Raw genomic sequence first — 26148 nt, 5'->3', positions numbered from 1 at the left:
AAAAAAAAACAAAAACAAAAACACGAGGTAAGAAAGTTTCCATCTTATTTACACTTACATAGTGTGGTAAGTTTGTATAGATTTCATGTCCAATTTTAGAATCAAGTCCCCAAAGGCAGTGTCATCTGGTAAGATGGTTAACTATATAGGTCTAAGCAGCACAATCTACTTGCTGGCAGTAACATCAGTTAAGGACTTTAAGTTTAGCTTTCTCCCCCTGGTGGTAGTGTCTGTGTTGATAACATTAAAAAAAATATTTGTATAGTACCTTAATGTTTATGGCTGCTCCAGCCAATTATAGGTAAGCAATCTGGGGACAGAAGTAGATTTAAATGAAATCGAATCCCATATCAAAACACTTCTGAAGGAAGTACTTGTCTCCTATAGTTCCCTTTTTTTCCAAAATGCAATTACAACCATTACATCATTGTAAATTACATGCTGGGGTTATCTCAGTAGGTAACTGCCAAATGTAAAACTTACAGAAGGTCTTCAATGTAATAATGATGTTTTATCATTTTAATTACAAACTCTTTAAAAAACTCCCTAAAGTGTACCAATTGGGGTGGTCTAAATTAACACTATCTTAGTAGCCCAAGGGTAGTAAAAATAGATTGAACTACCAAATTTCATCATACTTATAGCAGCTGTCTTCCTGCCTCTAGGAAGCTAAGTATTTAACAAAGCAGACAGCTTGGCATTGGCATCTGATTAGCAGTGTGTGTATTGTCAGATAGAATGTGCTTGGCTCTTTTGTTCCAGGGTTTGATTAGAAATCTGGAAAGCAGTGGCATCATGTAACTATTCTTAAGGCTTCTGAAAGGTAAATAAATTGTGATGCTTCCTCTGGTATTGTACATGAAAACGAATCAATGCTTTTCTGGTAATATGCTTTATCAAATCCCAGAAAGTTTAAATAAAGGAATTATTTTTTTAAACAAATCAAAGACTGATTGAAATAGGCAGATCTTAATATCATTTTAAATATTTTATGTAAGAAAAATATTTTTACAATTGAGTGCTTTGAATCACATTGAGTCCTGTAATTAAAATACTGTTGGTGGGGAGGAAATGATCATTTTAGAGCACATAAATAGAAGATTCTATTCCTAAAAATATCAACAGTTTAAATGGAGATTCAGAAAAAATTTTTCAATGCCTCTGAACATCTTATTGGAAAAATAACAATCTTGTAAAAACAAAGTATTGTTTTAATGCAGGTGCCCAAACATTAAACTATAAAACGGTGACTCTCATTACCTTTTCCCCACAAATTTCTTTGAAAATTTATTACAAATGATTGTGCTTATTGGCAAAGTTCAAAATCAGTAGAGTCCATGAAAACAATCTACTTCAATGAGAACTACATTCTTTTACTCTATCAAATCCATCGGAGGTAATCAGACTGGATGTTTTATTCAACAGGGCTGAAGAAAATTGTTCTACAATAGGTTAATTCAAAATGGCAGCATAGAAAATGCATCTGTCAGTGGGGATCAAATTACAGGGCAAGCTCCTCTCAATGCTTAGAAAAACAAGTCTGCAGTTCTACAGATTATGTGCCTGTGTGTGTTTAAAGGGGTGGGAAAGGAGCTAAATATCTGAGCTAACCTCCAATTAAAGTCAATCATAAAAACAGCCAATTTAATGAGTGCGGATTTCTTTGGGTAATTATAACACCAACCACTTTTTTCTCTTTTAAATCTGTAATTCTGCCTTCTTGTTATTGCTTGCTTTGTCATTAATCGCCTCAGGACCTTGATTTCCTAGCAACAGACTGCCACCAAACATTTGGCTCCTGTTCAACATTTTCTTTGTGAAAAATGGCACTGCTGTTGCCGCCTGGGCTGCTGCAGCTAGACTGGCTGTGTAAGTGCTCTAATAATGTATTCCACTGGAAAAAAAAAATCACATGATATGGGGTGCAATGACTGAGCTCAGTTAATTACTGAGCTGGGAAGTTTATCTACAATCTAAAGGCTGTGTTGAGGGGAAGGGGGATATAAGGATTAAAAAGGTGCTCCTTGCATTATCAATAATTTACAGGTGAGAATTTATAAAGAAATATTTTATTCTTGAGTTGACAGATTTCTGTTTAAGTTTATTTAGAAAGGGGTGGAAAAGGCTAATGTCCCTTAAATGTTACTTGACAAATTCTTTCTTTACAAAATAGCCCCAAACACACAAAAGAATCACAGAACAACTTGCTGTAATTTTAAAAAGCAAATTAACCTATGTATCTGTCAGCTGTTTCTTTTCTACTTAAGGCAAAAATCATGTGTATATGTAAATATGAGATGGCAGAATGAGGTTTTCATTCACAATATGAACACTACACATAATGAAAACAGAATAATTCAAAATATTGTGTTTTGATATACTGTATACCTAAATAACTATTTTAGAAAAATGATAGCAGGATATAGATATTTACAATTATGTTTGAAATGAGTCAATTGAGCTTGAAGGAAGTCATAATTGGAAACCTAATGATAAGGTAGGTATTTTACCATTTTTTACTTGGTAGGTTTATTAAGATTTTTTTATGCCTTAGAAATACTACCAACTGCAGTAATAATAGTTATGGAAATTAACATGGCATGTCAGATATGGTTCGCTGATACCTTGCTTTAGTTCTCAGAAAAATGGCTATATAAGAATGGCATGTTTCAGGATTGCTGTCAGGATATGATAATTTAATATACCCAAGAGTACACTAAGTATTATGGAAGCATCTGTGAAACTAATAAGTCAGTGGACATTCCGATTCTTACCAATGTCTACACACTTTATAAAAAACTTCCCACAAAGTACAGTCCCAATTCAGCTTACATGAGGAAGAGAAAATGCTAGTCTACATGAAAATATCACACTGACCACCATGACAGACTAAAATAAAAATGACAGTAGGGAATATTTATAAAGGAGCAATAAAATTAAAAGGTCTTTGTTATATTAAGGTAGTTAAAATATACACACATTTTTAGAAGACAGAAAACAAATTACAGATATTTAAATGATGTTATAGAATTCTGTTTATTACTGGCCTGAAACCACATCATCTCACCACTGAGTCTGACTCTCCACTTTAATATATTTTTACAAAAATCAATTCTTAGTTGAAATAAGAAAGTAAATATATATTCACAATCAGAAAAGTTTTAGAAATTCAGAGTGGACATTTTTAATTATGGAACTGTAACTAGAATAAATATCAATTTAATTCACTATTTACTATGACAGAGTTTGTTGACTTGAGCTCCAAGAATTAGCAAAAAGTCTTTTGAAGTCTATAAACTTTCAAAAATTAAATGAAAAATTTGTGAGTAAATAATTTTTTCTGGGAGAGTTCAAAACTAAGAAAAGATTAAAAACCACTACTCTAAGAATATCAAGCCACCAGAGAAATGCTAGCTATATTCACAAGTAAAATATTGTTTTAAATTTGAATTTAGTTTATTATAGCTGTCAAATGAAATAAATGTTAACCTTATAAGAAACCATGTACGTGTAAAAATATTTTTGAGGAATGAATAATGAAATATATGGCATTCTTTTACTTTACTATATGTGTATTTTCCTGGAAAAGTTGAACCAGGAAATTTTTGGTGTGTTATTTTACATTTTATATTTTATTTGGTTGTGACTTTCTTCATATCCTTTAAACTTAACAATACTATAATAATACAGTGTGGTCTTAAATTCTTTATAGAATGAAGAAAGAAATACTTTCAAAAAGGAATATAAAAAATGACTAGAAAAATTTGTGCCATTCATCTGTATAGAGAAGAAGAAGAATGCAATTTGGAAAAGCAGCATTCTATCATTCATAACATCTTCAACTATCTGGGATTTGCTAATGTCAGGACAATGTCAGAGAAAAAGACAGTCTGGATATATCCTAGAAGTCTAGAGGTTTCCCTCCAGCTTCTAGAAGCTATTTCCAAGGGGTAGAGAGAAAACACATGATGGACACAAGATGTTAGAGTAAAATGAGCCGTATTAAAGACCTGTGAAACCTGTATGGTCTGAACTTGAGTAACAGCAATATGAATTTATATATGAACTTGCCTTCCTGAATAAGTACTGGAAGGAAGAAAACTGTTTTTTTCTTTTTCATCCCACTTTACCACATTTTTAAGTTTTTAAAAAACTTCATCTACTATATGTCATCCACTCGAACAAAAAATTGGTATTTTAAAGAACTGACCCCAAAACATAGTTATATTGTATCTAGAACAAATAAGTGAGAACAAAAGCTTGAAAGACCCTCTTTAAAGTGTCTGCAAAAGAGAAATAGGTAGCAGCAAGAAATCAAAATAGACTTATTATGACTTCCATTACATATATCAAAAAACAAAGACATAAATTATTTTTCTAATTAGGAACAACTGTATCATTTATATTCATAATACCTGAATATCATTGAAATTATTATGACAGATGTAGAAATAAGATGGAATCCAAGGGCCATGGAGAATAACTGTTAATGGGTACAAAGTTTCTTTCTTTCTGTGGTGATGTGAATGCTCTAAAATTAGAGTATGGTGATGGTTGCAGAATTCTGTAAATATACTAACAATCATCGAATTGTACATTTTAAACAGATGAACTTTATGGTATATAAATATCTCATAAAGTTATTATAAAAAGATTAAAGCCAATTTTATTTATCGAGAATAGTGACAACAGAACATATGGGTTAAGTCATATAAGCTATAAAGCCTCTATGTGTACAGAAAGTATGTTGAAAAACATTTACACTTATACATACAGATACTACACTGTTTATGTCCAGGTTATACACAATTCCAATGGTATGACAACACATAAAAATGTACACTGCCATCATAATGTCTATAAATTTTCCCTCTCTTAATCATGTTTATTAAAGAGATTTAGTAAATATTCCATCTTCCCAAGCAATTGCTGACTGGTCGGAAATATATAAATAAAGTAAATGGAAGTGGAAACATTTCAGTAGATGGTTTGTTAATTCATTTGGGGCTCTGTGTAAGGGCCTACTGTCTTAACAACTAAGTGCTATACACATGTTTATTTTCTTACCATTCTAAGGCAATTAGCACATAGTGTGGTTTCCAACTTCACATAAAACTCCAGGGCTTCATTATAACACCACAAGTCCAAAACACAAAAATGTCTAATATTTATCTTTAGAGCTCAAAACTTCTTTAACCAATACTATCTTAGTTCTACAAAGTGAAAAGATTATTCTACTTCACTAAAATTAATCTTACTTTAATTTTTTTTAAGTTTATTTATTTTGGGGAGCGGGGAGCAAGTGTGGGAGAGGGGCAGAGAGAGAATCCCAAGCAGGCTCTGCACAGGTGTGCAGCATGGAGCCTGATGAAGGGCTCAAACTCACTAACCACAGGATCATGACTTGAGCCAAAAACAAGAGTCAGATGCTTAACTGATTGAGCCACCCAGAAGCCCCCAAAATAATCTTAGTTTAATATCCTATAGATTCCCTTTCCTTGAGTTTTACATTTGATAACTTGCCAAAATAAGACTTGACAAAAATAACAGGAATAAAAGAGTAAATCGTACAACTTGGAGAATATAGTTATCTATAAAAATCACAAAGCATTAGTCCAAAAATCTCATACTGTTTTTAGCATTTAACATGCCCCCTCAAAAAAATTCTAGAGAGGGGCGCCTGGGTGGCGCAGTTGGTTAAGCGTCCGACTTCAGCCAGGTCACGATCTCGCGGTCCATGAGTTCGAGCCCCGCGTCAGGCTCTGGGCTGATGGCTCAGAGCCTGGAGCCTGTTTCCGATTCTGTGTCTCCCTCTCTCTCTGCCCCTCCCCCGTTCATGCTCTGTCTCTCTCTGTCCCAAAAATAAATAAACGTTGAAAAAAAAATAAAAAAAAATTCTAGAGAAATCAGAAATGAATACAAATAGAATTTCTATAATCACACTCTCATTTGAAAATTTTCTATCAAGAATCAAAGACTATCCCTATTAAGGAAGAAGTAAAAACACTAATCATTTGGGCAGCTCCCTGAACATTAATAGATATATGAAGAATTCTTTATAAAGTTAAAAACTAAATTCTAATGCTAACACCTAAGAAGCAACATAAGTCTTTTTCTTGAATCTCTCTACACTGTATCTGAGCTAAAGAAAAATGTGTTTATTTACCACACAGTTTTGGACTTTACTTGAAAGTATACAATTTGGCACATAAAATTTTAAACCACGTTATGATAAAGATTTGGGTATACTAAATGTCAGGGAATTATACACAAACACGAAATGCTCAAAAGAGGGAAAATAAACCTCCACATATTTCTTTGCTTTATTTTTGAATTTATAAATATAATACTTTAGGTCACCTGCAAAGCTGTTTTCAAATAAAGACTTAACAATTCATAGTAACCTCTACTGAAGTTAATGAAGAAGTACAGAACAGGATGGTTAAAAATATAGGAACAAATCCAAATGATGATCACTGACTTGACCAATATAATGAGAATTCCAATACATAAGAGTTGAAAAACTGCATTTAGAACACAGATAAAATGAAAAGTCTATGGTAGTTCAACCATCCTATCTTCTTATGTAATAATCTCAGAAGAATATTGTAAAGATTAATAAATTCCAAAAAAGTGTTTTAAATTCTAAGTGTTTCGTTAAGAATTGTGACTTATTAAATCAGTTGTCATTTACAAAATAGCTTCAATTTTTTTAAATTCCATTAGTTTACTTACTCTGCCAAAATATATTCATTATAACAGTACAACTTTCAAAAGATAACATTACAAAGCCTTTTTCCATGGTATAGTAAGATTTAAGGCAATGAGTTTAAGTTACTGTCCATAAGTTAGTAAAACTTTTCTATCTTTAACTGTCCAGATTTTTTGGCGGGGGGGGGGGGGAGAGTATAAATCTCAAACATATATTTATTTATTTACTTTAAAAAAAAATTTTTTTTTCAACGTTTATTTATTTTTGGGACAGAGAGAGACAGAGCATGAACGGGGGAGGGGCAGAGAGAGAGGGAGACACAGAATCGGAAACAGGCTCCAGGCTCTGAGCCATCAGCCCAGAGCCTGACGCGGGGCTCGAACTCACGGACCGCGAGATCGTGACCTGGCTGAAGTCGGACGCTTAACCTACTGCGCCACCCAGGCGCCCCTCAAACATATATTTAAAGTAATAGTTATCTTTCATTTCTTTTTACATTACTCCAGTTCCTATTAGGTTACCATTATAAGAAAAATTCACTCACTTTCACTAGAACTTTTTTCAAATCTTTTCACAACAGAGCTATGAATATCAGATGATACATACTACATTTTGAGCATAATCAAAATAAATTTTAAAATTTCAACCAATTTTGACTTGTAAGCATATCTTTTGGTAAATATTACCAAAGGATAACAAAATCTTAAAAAAATAACATTTATGTTTTATTATACATTCATTCTAATTTGTCAACCAACATTCATAGAAATACTTCTAATATGAAAAATTGCAAATATATGATCTCTTCGACTAGATTTTTTACAATTTATCACAATAACTCATTTTAAGAACATTAGTTATTGCTTTCAAGTAACTGACAAAGATATTTGATTATAACTGAGTCTAAATTACAGTTCCACTAAGATAAATTATTACTCATGGCATCACTAAAAATTTTAGTAAAAAATTGAATCAGACCAAACAAAATGAGAGATATAAAACCCAAATAACTGTTACTGATTATTATTTGTATTTTATATACAAATACTCCTATTTCTTTCCAAATATGAACTCTCTTTCTTCCTTGGTTGTACACTTCTCCAAATCAGGATTCTTCCACTCATCTCTAATCAGACCTCCTTTTATTCCAGAAGCAAACATTAGTAACACTTCCTTTTAACACCCTACTCTCACAAAAACCTTGTTTCCCAAAATGGTATGATTCTAGGCTGAAAAGAGATAAAAGTGGTCAAGACAGAGTTATAAAATAAACATAAAGAGGAAAAAAGAAAGATCTGTAATCAGCCATGGGAAGTGGAAAAATCACAGAAAGAAGGAAATAAACATAGTTGCCAAAAGAAAATTGAAACTACAAGTTCTATATTCTTAATGATTGACAAAGTATGATTCACTATTCTTTCATTTAAAGTGCTGAATTTTCAGTCAGTAAAAAGGGGCACACATCTAGCTAAATTTATATAGAGTAAGTTAGAAAAGGTACTGAAACCTTTTGTTAAACCTATTTCTTAAATATCTGTTAATCTCTGAATTTAAAAGTTTTCCCATGATAAGCCTCAATTTGCAAGCTGATTAGTATCTGAAACTTGGAACCTTTCCTCAAAAAAAAAAATGTTATTAGAAATAATGCATGATTTCTATGCAAAATCACACTGTATTAACAATATAGTTTAAAACACTATAAAGGGCTGCCTGAAAATAGAAAAAATTACTACAACATTAGTAATTATACACAGTTGAACAGCTTTATTTTATTAGCTGAGAACTTTAAAAATTATTTTTAATTGATAAAATGATAACTGAATAATTTTATAGAATCTAGAATAATAGTCTGAGAAGCTTATTAGGCTGAATCAACCTCAAACCCAATTTAAAACTTATTTCTCAGCAAAACTTGAAATTTTTGCTGTTACTTGATTACTCCTTACAATGATGACTTTGTCATTCTGGCTTTCAAATAGTTCAAGGAAGGAAAAATGAAATTAGGAGACAGGGAAAGAGAAAAATTAATGGGTTAACTGAGAACTAAATCTGCAGTTTAAAATAAATAACATGTTCCACAAAAGTCAGTATATAACAATGGACACAGAGATAAATCCTGGTTATTAACAAGTTCAAATTCAAAGAGAAAGTTAGGGCTTCTTATAGAAAAAAAGAGTCATCTAAAAAAGGTAAAAGAAAAATCAGCCTGGGAATTGCAGCTTCCAACTAAGATGGAGAAATGGGGGAACACATTTATACTCCTATCTTAAACAATTATAAAAATGGTTAAAAAAAAAATGAAACAATTTTCAGACACTGAATAATAATCAAAAAGGGGACAAAAATCACGTGACTTCTACAATTGTTCAAACTTACTCCCTGAAGAGAGTTTTCAAACTGCAATTCAGACAGAGAGAGCCTTATGGAGAGTCATTCGTCTCCATTTGGGGAGGCCAAGGTGGCCAGCAAATGCAAGGACAGATACTGGACAGACCAGAGCTGCTAGAAGGAATAGGTATGAAATGAGAACTCTGGAGATCTGTAGGGGTTTCCCATGTGCATAAGGAAACAACCCAATGCCAAAGTAAGAACGAGAAAAAAAAAAAACACATGCAATAAAATTAATAGACAAGAATATTTTTTTTAATGTTCATTTTTGAGAGAGAGAGAGAGAGAGAGAGCGCGCGCGTGCGCAAGCAGGGGAGGGACAAAGAGAGACAGAGACACAGAATCTGAAGCAAACTCCATGCTCTGAACTGTCAGCACAGAGCCCAACACGGGGATCGAACTCATGAACCATGAGATCATGATCTGAGCTGAAGTTGGATGCTCAACCAACAGAGTCATTCAGGTGCTCTGCAGTTTTTTTTTTAAATGTTTATTTATTGATTTTGAGAGAGATAGAACCCGAGCAGAGGACAGGCAGAGAGAAAGGGAGAGAAATTCCCACACAGGGCTTGAACCCACAAACAGTGAGATCATGACATGAACCTACATCAAGAGTCAGACGCTCAACCAACTGAGCCACCCAGGCACCCCAATAGACAAGGATTGTAAAACAGTTGTTATAACTACATTACCTAAGTTAAAAATGACAGATGGCAACATGAGTATGTAATGTACTCATGGCAGGAGTGAAGAAGGTCCAAATCAAACTTCCAGGGATGAAAACTATCATGTCTGAGATAAAAAACGCACTGGATGTGATTCATGGCATATTGTAACAGAAATGATTTTAAGACATAGCAATAGTAATTATATAAAATGAAGAATAAAGAGAAAAAATGAGATGAGTATCACTAAGGTAAGGGACATTTCAAGTGGCTTAATATTAAATGGACTTTCCAAAAGTGGATGGAGGTGGGAAGAGAAAATATTTACAGAAAATTTTCTAAATTGAACAAACCACATTCACAAGAAACATAAAGAAAACTATACCAAGGTACATCATAATAAAATTGCTTAAACCAGTGGTAGAGAGAAAATCTTAAAAGGAGTTAGAGGAAAAAAGATAGATAAGGAGAAACAATGGTAAGAATGACTTCCTTTCTAAAAAAAAAATGCAAGGCAGAAGACAGTGGAGAAACAGGAACTGGATATATCCTCAAGCATGAAACAACAACAAAAACAAACGTGATGCATTCAACAATAGTTTTTAAGACCATGAACATCAAGGATGAAAAACAGTGATCTTTGAGAGTTGCAAAACAATCTAGGCAAGCCCTAACATAGAATCGGCTTACTGCCTTGAGAGAGTTCCCAGGCTACAGCACAATAAGCAGAAACTGGAAAGGACAGAGAGCCCAGGGAGTTAAGGAGATAGAGTGGAGGGTGGGAAGAACTGGGTAGTTAGAGTTCAGAGGCAAGAATAGCAGAGAAGAGAAAACTTTACAGAGAATACTGGAAACCTACAGTGGATTCCTCTATCAACATTCATCAGATCAGAGCCTGGGAATGAGTCATTCAAAAGAATTAGAGGGAAAAGGATTAGAGGAAACAGTACTTGGGGCACACATAATTCTGGGAATAGTGCCTGTTTCCACCATCTACAACATAATTAATGTGGCACTGCATAGAGCACAGGAAGGTCTCACTTCAGTAATAGGGAATGTTTAGCTTTAGACCAGGGTCTCTTAACCTTGGCTGTACTGATATTTAGAAATGGATAATCCTTTATTGTGGAGTGCTGTCTCATACAGTACAGGATGCTTGGCAACATTCCTGTCTTATATTTACTAGTAGGAACATTCACTCATCACAATAATAAATATGTCCAGATTTTACCAAATGTCCCGAAGGGGGAAAATTGTCCCTGGTTGAGAAACCATTGCCATTAAAAGAGTACTACTCTGGACTCACCTAACAAATCATAAAAGCAAGACCCAAATATATTGAATTTGCTCCAAGTAACATAACTGCATCCCAGAATAAACCTCAATAAAATTTACCAATGAAAACTAATGATAACTAAACATATAAAGAGAAAGGAAAACACAATTCTTAATAAGGAGGATAACTAACCACTCAAAACTATCCCAGAATTGACAAAGATGTAAAGACTAATAGAGAAAGATATCAAAATAGTTCTTTTAACTGTATTTTATGTGTCCAAAGTAGAGACGAAGAAGAGATAAAAGACTCAATTCAATCTTCTAGATATGAAAACAACAAATAAGATGAAAAATACTCTGGATGGGATTAATGACAGTTCAGATATAGGAGATAATATTAGTGAACTAGAAGGCATAGCAAAAGAAACAATCCAAAGTGAAACACACAGTGAAAAAAAAGTATCCAAAAAAATGAAAAGGGTCGCATCACTGAGCTACGGAGACAACTTCATGGGTAATTTGAGACCCAAAGGTGAAGGGCAGCTGGGCATAAAATATATTTAAAATAATGGCTGAAAACATTCCAAAAATAATAAAAATTATAAATCCACAGCTGCAAGAAGTTAAACAAACCCCATGCACAAGAAATATAAAAAAGAATACACTAAGGCACAATATAATCAAGCTGATCAAACCCAGTAATAAATAAAATATCTTAACAGCAGCCAGGGTTGGGGGTATGTGGAATGTTACATCCAAAGGAACAAAGGTATGGATGTCAGATTTCTTATTAAAAAAAACAATTCAGAGAGAAGATAGTAAAGCAACATTTTTCAAGTACTGAAAGACAAAAAAACTGTCAAAGTAGAATTGGCAAAAATCTCTTTTAAAAATAAAGGTGGAAAAAAGAAGTTTTCAAACATACAAAAACTGAAAACATTCATCACCAACAGACCCAAATATATGAAATGCTAAAAATGTTCTTTAGGCAGAAGGAAAATTATACCAGATGGAAATCTAATTCTAAGCAAAAGAATAAAGAGAACTGGAAGTGGTAATTAAATGAATAGGTTTTTTAAATTATTGAAATCTCTTTAAAAGATATTTGACAATTTAAACAAAAATAATGTTACACTGTTTATAACATGAGTAAAAATAAAATTTGTCTGTTCATGGTATGTCAATTATATATTAATAAAGCTATGTTAAAAAACCAATTAAAATATTAAAAAAGGAAAATGCGTGACAGTGATAACATAAAGACCTGGAGAGGTGAAACTGAAGTATACTATTGTAAGGTTTTTATACTATATGTGACAGGATATAGTATTATTTGAAGGAAGACACGGCTCAGTCAGGAGAGCATGTGACTCTTGATCCCAGTGTCGTGAGTGCAAGCCCCACACTGGACACAAAGCTTACTTAATTAAAAAAAAAAAAATGGACACAGACAATAATGAGTTGAAGATGTATACTATCAGCCCTAATGCAGTCACTAAAATAAAAAATAAATAAAGAGTAAGAGATATTAACCCAATGATGGAAATAAAAATACTGGATTAACCTAAAAGAAAGCAGGACAGAATAAAAATAGAATGAAGGACAAAGAAGACAAACAGAAGACAAACACCAAGATGATGAACTTAAATCTAATCATATCAATAATCATATTACATGGGAATGGTATAAACATCCCAATTAAAAGACAGACATTTTTAGGCTGGATAAAAAAACAGGATCCAACAAAATCTTGTCTACAAGAGATGCACTTTATTTTTTTTAAGTTTATTTATTTATTTTGAGAGAGAGTAAGAGAGGGTGTGAGCAGGGGAGGGGTAGAGAGAGAGGGAGAGAGAATTCGACATGGGGTTTGAACTCAGGAACTGTGAGATCATAACCTGAACCAAAATGAAGAGCCGGGCATTTAACCAATTGAGCCACCCAGGCACCGCAAAAGATGCACTTAAAAAATAAAGACACAAAATAGATTATTAGCAAAAGGGTAGAAAAAGATATACCAAGATATTAATAGTAAAAAAAAAAAGTTGAATTGGTTATATTAATATCAGAGTATCAGACAGAATAATTAGTGGGGACAAAGTATAATACCAGGATTAAATGTTTCAAATGATAAATGGGTCATATAATTAACCCTACATCCTTATGGACCTAATAACAGAGCTTCAAACACATTGAAGAAAAATCTGATAGAAATGCAAAGAGGAATATACAAATCCATAATAGTAGTAAAAGGAAGATCTCTGGGAAATATCCATATTTAGAAAATAAACAATATGCTTCTAAATAATTCAAGTCAAGGAAGAAAGTAAAAGAGAAAGTAGAAAGTTTTACAAGCTGAATGAAAATGAAAACATGACATATCAAAATTTGTGGGAGGCAGCCAAATCAATACTCACAGAGAAATTTTATAGCACTAAAGGTCTAAAGCAAAAAGTCTCAAATCAATAAATTATGCTTCCACCTTGAGAAAGAAAGCAAAGATGGAGTATGAATGGTGGGGGGGGGGGGGCGGTGAGGATGAAGGATGAAGAGTAGAAGAGGAGCAAATTAAATCTAAAGTAAGCAAAAATAAGGAAATAATAAAGAACAGAAATAAAAACCAACCTGGACTCAGGTTGCCCATAGAAAGTGCTAGGAAATAAACCAATATCTACAAAGAAGTACTTTGTATTACACCAAATAAGTTGTCATTTTTATATAAAGCAGTAAGAAGTAAATAAAATCTCAAGGAGAGAGAGCAGCTCTGAGTCCTTCCTTGGGATAAAAATGACAAAATACAGCCAAATGAGGGATATCAAAATAAACAATAAAGAAATAGGAGGATGGAGTAAAATACTTGGTGGTGGTTGAGCATTTAACTCATTTATTTTTTTTTTTTAATTTTTTTTTTCAACGTTTATTTATTTTTGGGACAGAAAGAGACAGAGCATGAACGGGGGAGGGGCAGAGAGAGAGGGAGACACAGAATCGGAAACAGGCTCCAGTCTCTGAGCCATCAGCCCAGAGCCCGACGCGGGGCTCGAACTCACGGACCGCGAGATCGTGACCTGGCTGAAGTCGGACGCTTAACCGACTGCGCCACCCAGGCGCCCCAAACTCATTTAAATATAGAAACAAGACCGTAAGTATTATGGCTATAGAATAGAATGCAAATATTAAAACACTAAAAATGCAAAGATAAAATAAAAATATAAGTATAAAAAATCAAGAACAGGATAAAATGCTGTGGGCTAATTTTCTCATTTTTCATAACATTAATATTGTTTTAAAAAGGAAATCCATAGTTTAGAAAAATGAATAGCTCCAATTTCCTAATTTTTTTCATAAATCTTTCCTAAATATCATAGCCTTCAAAAGGCTATTAAAAGAAGTATTTCTTGCAAGAGAATATGATGTTAAGGTGAACAGCACCTGGAATTTATATTTTCAAAAATATAATTAACTGTCACCATAACTGTAATCCCTTATCACATACTAGGAAAGAACTGAGGAATTTGGTTTAAACATGGAAAAACTGAGTTTACATGCTATAATTGGAACACTTCCTATGAAGGTTAAAAAAAAAGATGTAAACACTTACTTAAACCAAAAGAAAATGTTGGTATATGCGTATTCCATTTTAGCTTTTATCAGTGAAGTTTCTGATGTGAACTCTGCATTGTTAAGTTCACTGAATTATGTGACAAAAAAGACAATCAAGGTTTTGGGTTTTCTTAATGCTCATGAGCATTATTTATTTATGGAATAGTGGAAAGAAGAGCCGAGTATGTAGATCTGGTTTATTTTACATAATGCACATAGATGTCTTAATTATGGAAATTCGTTGAATAGATACACTGAGCTGCTTCCTCAGGCCAAGAAATTTTGAAATCAAAGAGTTCCCAGAATTTCAACTTGTTAAACCTCAGCTATTTATAATGACAATGTGAGAAGATTGCCGACCCGACAGAACCAATATGGAGGAGCCCACCTAATTTGTTGAAATAAGTATAGATATATCTACTCAATCTAAACTTGTGGTTTGAGGATATGCTAGGAAAAAACTATCCTGGATGTCTGGACCTTGAAGTAAACTAAAGGATTAAAAGAACTGCAAAGGTGTTATATTTAAGTGATGAATCACTAAATTCTACTCCTGAAACTAATATTACACTGTATGTTAACTAACTAGGATTTAAATAATAACTTGAAACTTAAAAAAATAATTTAAAAAATAATAAAAGAAATGCAGAATGTCTTTATGTCTTTGTACACATAACATTACATTTCAGAAGAGATTTCACAGATTTTAATGAATAAGCATTATGTACTTAGTTAATATCAAAATAAATAGTTGTAGAGGGGTGCCTGGATGGCTCTGTAGGTTCAGTGTCTGACTCTTGGTTTCAGCTTAGGCCATGATCTCACCGTTTGGGAGTTCAAGCCCTGTGTTGGGCTCTGCAATGGCGGCATGGAGCAGGCTTGGGATTCTGTCTCCCTCTCTGCCACCCCCTCAAAAATAAACAGGGGCACCTGGATGGCTCAGTCAAGCATCTGACTTTGGCTTGGGTCATGATCTCACGGTTTGTGAATTCAAGCCCCACATCGGGCTCTCTGCTGTTAGCGTGGAGCCTGCTTTGGATCCTTTGTGCCCCTTCTCTCTCTGCTCCTCCCCCACTCATGCTATCTTTCTTACAAATAAACATTTATAAACAAACAGTAAAAAAAAAAATAGTTGTAGAATATACAGCATCCCAGGTATCCCTTATGACTCTTATATTTTCAGAACTATTTTAAAATAGCCAAACTCTCAGCAAACTATCAACTTGTCTGGAAACGTAAAACAGCATTCCTTTTACAAAATTGCTGAAATAGAAACTAAGGGCTAACAGCTCAGAGATATCAACTGGAATCCATTTTTGGTATTTGTTTCTGGCTGTTTATTTTTAACAAGTTTTAAAAATAATTCAATCTTCTTTATTAATTTGACCCAAACTGAGCGCTCTACATTTTATATAAACCTGGACTTATATAAATTGTTAATATTATAAAAATTTGAATTTGCCCAAAGTTGGCTACATGCACTATGGTACATAATTATTAAAAACTCTAAGTTGTTTGCAAGTTGGGTCTATACTACCATAAAAATTCCATTCATCCAAGCTTGGCCTATGTTAAATATACATAACTGTTTAAGACTGAGTGTTTCCACTCATAATTTGGAGTCCAATTGCTATATATCAAAATAGAATTATAATTATTTGCTAAATGTAGTTTTCCACCATAATATATTATCATACTTCATAGCCAATATAAATAACATAAATAATGCCAAATTTTAAACCAGGTGTTCTATGAAAATCAGATTTTCAAATGCATGATGGTTTGAAATAGCATATAAATTCCCCTTAAAGAACCACACTACAAAACAGGCACCCAAGATAGTAACAAAAAATGAGGCCCTTTAGAAAAATAAAATAGAAGATAATGAAGAGGGAAAATTTCTTAATTTTTGAAATGTTTTCTCACATACTGTCAAAAGAGCTAACATCCTGTATATAATCCTCTCAACGTAAGAATTTACTTGACATTATAAAGGGGTATGATTTGCCTTATAGAGGAATCAATAATAACCTTGTAAAGCCTAAAGCAGTGAACATAAACATGTTGTAGGAGACATTAACACTAGACTGAAAGAAATAATTATATTTTCAATAAACATGTTACTACTGGATAATCAATTTTTTACACGTCTTTGCAGCTGTTTCACAGCTCAGGTAGTGAATGGCAGCAGCTGTTATACCAAAACCATATATTATATGCATATGAGGTACTTCTAATTTCTCGTAGGTATCTACTTATTTGTGATCAGGCACATTTAACTCATATTAAATAAAAACAAGGAATTCATGGGGTGATTAATTCAGGGAAATTTTAGTACCATCTTATTTTAGAAATGAACCCTTAACCAATTATTTTTATGTCAGAATATTTAATAATTCAAATTACATGCTGCCCTTATTCCCAGATTTAAGAGATTTGTCACAATCAATGTTTCTGAAATATTAAATTAAAACATGTCATAGTAATTACTATGGAATAAACAGCAATTAAGATTTTTTTAGGCAAATAAGCTCTGTTTGCAGTGAATATTTATACTACTACTATTTTCCCACACAATGCATGCATCATTCGCAACAAGCAGCCTGAAAATATAAAATGTAAATTTTTAGAATTACTTCAAAAGATCTTAAGAAACTGATTTAATATGGAATTTGATACTTACCTAAGACACATCTATGTATAATGTATCCAAAAAGAGGTAGACTTGAATGTAAGTAATACAAATAATGTTACCATGGAATGATCATGTTTCTATTCTGTATTTATAATAATGATTCCAATATATGCATTGACATGGGCTAATAATTTGCAGGATAAGTAAAAGACAATTATTTAAAAACGTATATCCACTAAAAAACTATACTTAACAGTGTAAATATGTACCAGAAATTTGAATTAGGTAAATACTTACTGCTATATAATAAACTCTTGCTTTTTGTACCAATGTCCAGTTTTTCTCCATATCAAGATGTTTTTCCTTTTTATAACAATTGGCAGCAGCAAGATTAGCTACAAGGGACCTAAGACAACAACAAAAAGCAATTAGGCTGTAATACGATAGTTAAAGTTGTCATGTACTTCTATAAAATTAATTAACACTACATTTTGCAAATTTTGGTTTACATTTTAATTGTTAATTTTTTTAATTAAAAAAAATTTTTTTTTTTAAATTTACATCCCAAATTAGCTAGCATATAGTGCAACAATGATTTCAGGAGTAGATTCCTTCATGCCCCTTATCCATTTAGCTCATCCCCCGTCCCACAACTGTCCCAGTAACCCTCAGTTTGTTCTCCATATTTATGAGTCCTTTCTGTTTTGTCCCCCTCCCTGTTTTTATATTATTTTTGTTTCCCTTCCCTTATGTTCATCTGTTTTGTCTCTTAAAAGTCCTCATATGAATGAAGTCATATGATTTTTGTCTTTCTCTGCCTGACTAATTTCACTCAGCATAATACCTTCCAGTTCCATCCACATAGTTGCAAATGGCAAGATTTCATTGTTTTTGATTGCTGAGTAATACTCCATTGTGTGTGTGTGTGTGTGTGTGTGTATATATATATATATATATATATATATATATATATACCACATCTTATTTATCCATTCATCCATCGATGGACATTTGGGCTCTTTGCATACTTTGGCTATTGTAGATAGTGCTGCTATAAACATTGGGGTGCATGTGTCCCTTTGAAACAGCACGCCTGTATCCCTTGGACAAATGCCTAGTAGTGCAATTGCTGGGTCGTAGGGTAGTTCTATTTTTAGTTTTTTGAGGAACCTCCATACTGTTTTCAAGAGTGGCTGCACCAGCTTGCATTCCCATAATTCTTAATTTTTTAATTGCTACACATTGATTTTATAAATGTAAATAAAATTAAATTTGTTTTGAGCACTTTTTGAGATTTCTCTGTTACCTTTGAGATAAATAGAGATATTGATCCTTGTTTTAATACAACCTATTTTGAAAAACTGGAATTTGTTTCCTTTGGTACTGAAATGATAACATTATCCATTTCCTATATTTTAATGGTTTAAAATGCAGTTAGGAAATTAAACTATGTTGTTATGCAAAAAAAGACATATGAACATATGTACCTATATACAAAAACTTCAGTTTTTAACTATCAACATGTTATATACATTGTTTAACCTAATGCTTTAAAAGCCAGGTATGGGATTAATTTCACAAAACACACATATAAATGTAGGCCCTATTTACTATGACATATTAATTTGCAAACCAATACATTTTAAAGATTGGAGTAAATTAAAATTAATTTCTCTAGACGAAAACTCCCTATACTGGTCCAGTTTTGCAGCTGAAGAATCTAAGCAGGACACTGCATTTAAAATCTTGCTACAAGTGCCAGATAGTAATTTTGGTTATTGTACAACAAATACAGTTAATAAAATAATTATTTAGGTTAAATACAAATCAATAAAAATATTTTCTTCCTCATTCTGATTCTGGAATTAGAAAATAACTTGCCATTTTTTTCACTCTCACAAGGGAACAGTTATGGTTAAAAATATAGACATATCATTTCATCACTTGAGATTTTTATAAAATGGTTGGTTCTTCTGTTAAGGAAAAAAAAAAACTAATTCCCTTCCAAAACATATTTCTACTATCCATATGCCAATTGACTACTTCAGGATACATCAATTCAAATTTATGCCTGATTAAATGATTAAAAATAATAACAGTATGAATCAATATATTTATATGCAAATATTACTATATTACAAAGTTAAGAATAATTAGGCCCAATTTATAAAAAATATTTTATTTTAGAGGCACCTGGGTGGCTCAGTCAGTTAAGCATCCGACTCTTGGTTTCGGCTCAGGTCATGATCTTACGGTTCATGGGTTCAAGCCCATGTCAGGCTCTGCGCTGACAGTGCGAAGCAGCTTGGTATCCTCTCTCTCTCCCTCTCTCTCTGTCTCTTCCCTGCTTGCATTGTCTCTCTCTCACTCTCTCCCTAAAATAATAAACTTATTTTTTTAAGTTTATTCAACAGGGAGAGAGTGTGCACTCACATGAGCAGGAGGGGCAGAGAGAGAGGGAGAAAGAGAATCCCAAGCAGGTTCTGTACTGTCAATGCAGAGTCTAACACCAGGCTTGATCTCACAAACTGTGAGATCATTACCTGAGTTGAAGCCAAGAGTCGGACACTTAACTGACTGCTTAACTAACCACCCAGGCACTCCTAAAACATATTCTAGTAGTCATGACTTTAGCAAAATTTTGACAGAAATAATTATACATAAAAATAAAAAGCAAACACTTGTAGTACCAGTTACTAACTTCTATTTTGATAATAAAATTACTCTTTGATAGTAAACTACACTATTTCTCTAAAATGTAAGTACTCTCACTATCCAAGTGACTGTGGCTCAGAGTTTGGAGAATGAGAACATGAATAAAGAAGAATATTGCATTATCCAAATTCTTTGGTTCCTGGGTTTTGGATAGTGATATTAAGAGTGACCAGCCGTATCTAAAACAATTTATCTAAACATATTAGGTTCTACAATTTAGTTGATAATAAGTTTGATAGTGAGAGTTTCCCCCTAGTTTTTCACTTCTAACATCATCTGAACATTACTGATCACCATAACCATAATATTAGTATATTAATTAAGCTTTTGACATCTGGGAGAGCTAATATGATCATAACTGCTCTTTTAAATACCAATTTAGCATACAAAAACAATTTAGCAATTTTATACTACCCCAAGTGGTATCAAAGGCAAAATCTGACCTATTTTTCACTAATGAGAAAACTGTATCTGCATATTAAAGTTGTCTTTAGGAAAAATTAAAAGGGAAAAAGTATAAATAAGTATATTTCAATGTTTGAACAATAAATGGTTTTATTTCTTAAAACCTTAAAATGATCAAGTTCTCCTACACACAAAAAATAAAATTATAGGAAAAGTTTAAACATGGCTTTGGGACCCTAATTGTTTTTAAGAAGTTGTATTTTTAGTTATTCAATAACTACTGGACATAAAACTGTCAGGTCCTTCACATACATTTGCTAAAGATCAAGGAATGCACAAACAACAAACAAACAAACAAACAAACAAACAAACAAACAACAACCAAAGGTAAGAAAGTGGAAGAAGGGAGCAAAGAGAAGAGAGAAGGGAGGAAATATAGGAAGACAAGCAGCAGATAAGAAAGGAGGGAAAGAAGGGTAAGAAAGGAGACAGGGAATGTAGGAGGACACCCTAAATATTTCTAGGTATAAGGAAGGTAAAATTTCTAGTAAATCATTATTTAAAAAGAGATCATTGTTGCTGATTTTAACAATATAACAGCTAGAGAAGTTATTTTGCTTTTCCCTTGCAAAGGAGAGAAAAGATGCTGATGAGCAATATGGTAATAATGCAAGGATATACTGAAGAAAAGCCTCTGTGTAGCTGCAAAAGGCAGGAATACAACTAATGTATGGGAAGTTCCTGAGAGATCTATTTCAAGTTCATAGAAAGAAGAATTTTCTAAAAAGTAAAGTTGCATAAAAATGTAATGGATTGTTTTCTGAGTGGTGCGTTATCCATGACTGAAGTTGTTTGATATGGATAGATGACTGTTTGCCAGAAATGCTTTAGATGACCTAGTTCGTAGGACACTGGATATAATGGAGTATTTTATATATGTTGCAAAATACATGTGTCTATATGTCTATGTATCTGAATATTCCAATCTAAGGATATGGTGAAAAGATCATTCATTCTTTTCATACCAGTTCCAGCAAGAAACTAGCTACAAGACATTAAATGAAATGTTTTCCTTATTTTCCTTTTCTGATCTTAATTATAAAAATTAGAGACTGAAATTGATAGTCTCAAAAATTTCATTCCAGGGGTGCCTGGGTGGCTCAGTGAGTTGAGCTTCAGACTCTTGACTTCCACTCAAGTCATGATCTTACAGTTTGTGGGTTCAAGCCCTGCATTAGGCTCTATGCTGGCAGTGTATGGCCTGCTTGGGGTTCTCTCTCTCTCTGCTCCTCCCTCTCTGCCCCTCCCCTGCTCATGCTCTCTCTCTCTCTCAAAATAAATAAATAGACTTAAAAAATTTTTCATTCTATATTCCTCGTGAATACAAAAGCAGGTACAATAAGGATCATTTTTTTTTTTTAAAAGAAAATGATACAAGGAAGAACAGTTTTTTTTTTTTTAAATGTTTATTTATTTTTGAGAGAGAGTCAGAGCGTGAGCGGGGGAAGGGCAGAGAGAGAGAGGGAGACAAAAGTGAAGCAGGCTCCAGGCTCTGACCTGTCAGCACAGAACCCGATGCGGGGCTCAAACTCACAAACCGCAAGATCATGACCTGAGCTGAAGTTGGAGGCTTAACCGACTGAGCCACCCAGGTGCCCCAAGGAAGAAGAGTTATTAAAACATTCAAGTTTCATGAGATCTAAATTCCAAATTCAGATTGGAATTCAGATTTTACTATTGTTTAAATATGTAATTGGTACAAACCTTCCCTTGGAATTACACTGACCTGTTGTCACCAGTGATGCACACGGCACAAGTTCCTGTTGTTTGCTCATTTTGCTCATAGTAATGAGCATCCACATGGGCTTCAGCAGCTTTCTTCTTCAAGATCTCTCCAAATCTATCTATCCCAATGCATCCAAAAAATGTTGCTGCTTTGTGTGGCTGCTGAATCATCCACTGAAAAACAGGAACATAAATAATTTTAATGGCTCAAAAATATGGTACACATAGAATGGTGGCATAGAAGGGATGCTCTGTTAGATGCTGTGGCTGTTATGAATGGAATTCCAATCCTGTACTAATGCTTATGATAAATGTGATGTAACAACCACATAATATCTTATACTACTTTTAGGGAAAAAATAGAACACAGTAGTTAAGAACTCAGAATCTAAAGTCATAAAGATTTTCGGTCAGTGCTAACTTGATATAGAAAATTAATAGTGAGTCCCAATAGAAGTATAGTAGCATTGTCATTAAAAGCCCAGGCCCTATAATGAAGACTATCTGGATTCAAATCTTGCTTCTGCTATTTACTACCTGTCTAAGTAAGAGCACGTCACTTAGCATTTCTTTACCTCATTTTCCTCACCTATAAATGGAAAAATAATTATAGGTACACCTCATGACAAATAAACAACTTAAGTTTATGCATTGTTGAGCACATTACCCAGTACATAGTAAAAGATATATATTAGCTGTGGTCACTATTATTTTCATACTTAATTCATATATAAATTAAGCTAAACTATGATTAAGTCTAATTGTTTTAAAAATTCAAAACTAGTGTTAAAAATTCTAATATCTCAGTTTCAGTAGTCTCGAACTTTAATTTCCTTGCTATAAAATGACAATGGATTGCTTTTAAAATATATGTTTTTCACTGATATGAACTGTCATCTTTCATAATTAGCTCAAATTCCTGATTTTTCTAATACTTATAGTATCTATTTTAACACTGCCATCTATTTTGTTTCTAACACCAATATAAACAAAAAATCCCATGTACAAAGTCAAGACAGTAAAATTTTACACATTGCCAAATATTTGAAGTATAAAACAAATGCACGTATAATATGAAACAACATACGCATAAGTACTCTTTCAGACATCACTTGTAATGCCAAGATGTGAGAAATAAGCTAAATGCCCATCCATACAAAACTGGTTTAATAAACCGATAAATCCTCTCAATGGAACACCATACAGCAACTTAAAAAATAACCAAACAAGGAAAAGCTATGCAGAGTAATCCATCTATATGGAGTAACTGCCAGGATATTTTGTGAATATTTAAAAAAAAAAGAGCAGAGTTCAGGGGCAGCTAGGTGGCTCAGTCAGTTAAGTGCCCAACTTCAACACAGGTCATAATCTCATGGTTCATGAGTTCCAGCCCCATGCCAGGCTCTGTGCTGACAATGCAGAGCCTGTTTGGGGTTCTTTGTCATTCTCTGTCTCTACCCCTCCCCCCCACCCCCCATTCACACACATTCTCTCTCTCTTGAAAATAAACAAAAAAAAAAAGAGCAGAGTTCAAAAGTGTGGGTCTGTATGTGTATATGTATGTTTTAAGAGACAGTGAGAACTAAAATCATATACAGTTAAAACCTTGGATTGTGAGTAACTTGTTCTGTGAGTGTTCTGCAAGATGAACAGTACGTGATGCCAAACCTCACATGATCACAACTGAGCCAATGGTTCTTTTCCCTCTCTCTCTCTCTCTCCTTCACTGTGGGATTGTGGGTGACTATCTCCCATATTCAGATGCTCAGTTTCAGGCCATGGAGTGTGGCAGAAATCAGTGACCTTTCAGGACGATGGAAGGTGCTCGCAACTCGCACTCTTTTTGTCACTTCAAAGCACCTACAGACAGTCCTTTGCTTTTCCATACAAGACTAAGCTTAGGAATGCTTCGAATGCTTAGGAATGCTTTCTTCTGCTGCCTTATTGCTAGTTACACTAAATACAGGATATCATAAGAGTCTATTAATACTATACTGTAGTCAACATCTGTGCAAATGTATACAATGGCCCCCATGCACAAGAAGGTTGAAAAGAAAGGCAGTAAAAAGAAGGAGATGATTACGGTGGAAATTAAGAAGGAAATCATTGAGAAGTACGAACTGATGGATCTGAATCGCGAAGAACAGCAAGAGGTTATGGAGGAGATCTCATCTACAGAGGAAGAGGAGGAAAAGGTAGAGGAATCCCTTACTTCAAATGAGATTAGGGAGATGTGTAAAATGTGGGAAACTGCAAAATTTTGTAGAAAAGGACCACCTGAATAAAGCTGTAGCAGTGCAAGCAATGAATCTGTTTAACGACAATGCAATGTCACATTTTCATGAAATCCTTAAAAGGAGGCAAAAGCAAGTGTCGTTGGATAGGTTCCTTGTTAAAGTTGCACGAAAAGAAATCGATTCCATTGAGCCAATAGACAGCAGTGATTCTGTTAGTGATAGTGAAAGTCATCCTACACAATAACCCTCCTCTCTCTTGTCTCCCTCACACCAGGCACAAAGGTTTTCAAAAGTAAGGGCAAGTTAATTTGTTTATTTTTTATGTTATGTATTTTATCATTTTGTATTATATTACAGTACTGTAATCATTTTTATATGAATATTTTGGGGTTGTGGAATGAATCATCTGAGTTTCCATTATTTCCTATGGGGAAACTTACTTTGATATACAAGTGCTTTGGATTACAAGCATATTTCCAGAATGAATTATGCTCTAAAACCAAGATTTTACTGCATATCCTTTTAGTATATACACATACTCTTTTAGAATTTACATATAATTTTAAGTTTGCTTATTTTGTGAAAAAGAAAAACAGGAAGAACAAACCATAAACTAAAGAAAATGGTTTTCTATCAGGGTGAGTGGGAATGGAATAAAGAAATAGAAACAGAAGAAAGACTCTTCTGAATGTGACACTATACATAGAGTGGCCTTTTGAAATGTTAAAATTATACATTCTTGAAAATGTAATTCATTTTGAATTTGAAATTCATTTGGAAAAAAATGATAAAGTTGAATACAATAGAATCAAAGAAACTAAAGAAAATAGCAAATTGTAACATAACCCCATAGGAAAAACGCAAATAACTTTCAACATACTATTACTTTTCAATGTACTAATATAAAGGAACAAAAACCAAAAATATTGGAGAACAGACCATTTGAAATTATTCACTCAGAGGAGCAAAAAGAAAAAAAAGAATGAAAAAGAGTGAAGAGAGCTTACAGAACTTACGGGACACAATGAAAAAAAAATATTTGAATTATGGGAATTCCAGAAGGAGAACAGGAAAAGGACAGAAAGTATACTTCAAGCAATAAATGGGTGAAAACTTCCTGACCCTAGATATAGAAATAGATATTCAGATCCATGAGGCCCAAAAAGACCCAAACAAGCTGAATCCAAATAGGGCTATCCCGAGACACATTATAATTAACTTATAATTAAGTTGTCAAAAGACAAATAAAGAATTTTAAAAGCTGCAAAAGAGACAAGTTATATACAAGAAAAAATGCATATGATTATGGGTGGATTTCTCAACAGAAACTTTGCAGGCCAGGAGAAAATGAGATGAAACCTCCAAAATATTAAAAGAAAGAAAAAAACCCTGTTAACCAAGATTTCTGTATCCAGCAAAGCTGTGCATCAGAAATGGAGGGATAAAGACTTTTCCCCCAAAGAAACAAAAGCTGAGGAAGTTCATTACCACTAGACCTAGCTTATAAGAAATGCTAAATGGAGTTCGTTGAGTGGAAAGGATGCTAATTAACATCATAATAACATAAGGAGGTAGCATAAAACTCACTGGAAGTGGTAGCTATGCCATCAAAGTTAGATTCTGTAATATGGTAATTGTGGTGCATAATTTACTTACAACTTCAACTTCAGTTTAAATTTTAAAAAATGAATGTAGTAAAAATAACCATAAACACAATAATCTGTT

General features: G+C 33.3%; 1 protein-coding gene across 2 annotated transcripts in view; it reads right to left on the bottom strand.

Annotated features, from left to right (window-relative positions):
• Positions 1-26148, bottom strand: part of ADK (adenosine kinase) — a 521304-nt gene that overhangs the window by 252124 nt on the left and 243032 nt on the right. For both annotated transcript variants that reach the window (XM_047825350.1, XM_047825351.1), the window contains exons 5-6: positions 22188-22360; positions 17579-17687 (exon numbers count right to left, since the gene is read on the bottom strand). In XM_047825350.1, coding sequence (XP_047681306.1) covers positions 17579-17687; positions 22188-22360 — 282 coding nt within the window. The remainder of the gene's footprint in view (positions 1-17578; positions 17688-22187; positions 22361-26148) is intronic.

The sequence above is a fragment of the Prionailurus viverrinus genome, chromosome D2 (assembly GCF_022837055.1).
Source record: "Prionailurus viverrinus isolate Anna chromosome D2, UM_Priviv_1.0, whole genome shotgun sequence".
NCBI lineage: Eukaryota > Metazoa > Chordata > Mammalia > Carnivora > Felidae > Prionailurus > Prionailurus viverrinus.
This window is presented reverse-complemented; position numbering and strand designations above follow the sequence as displayed.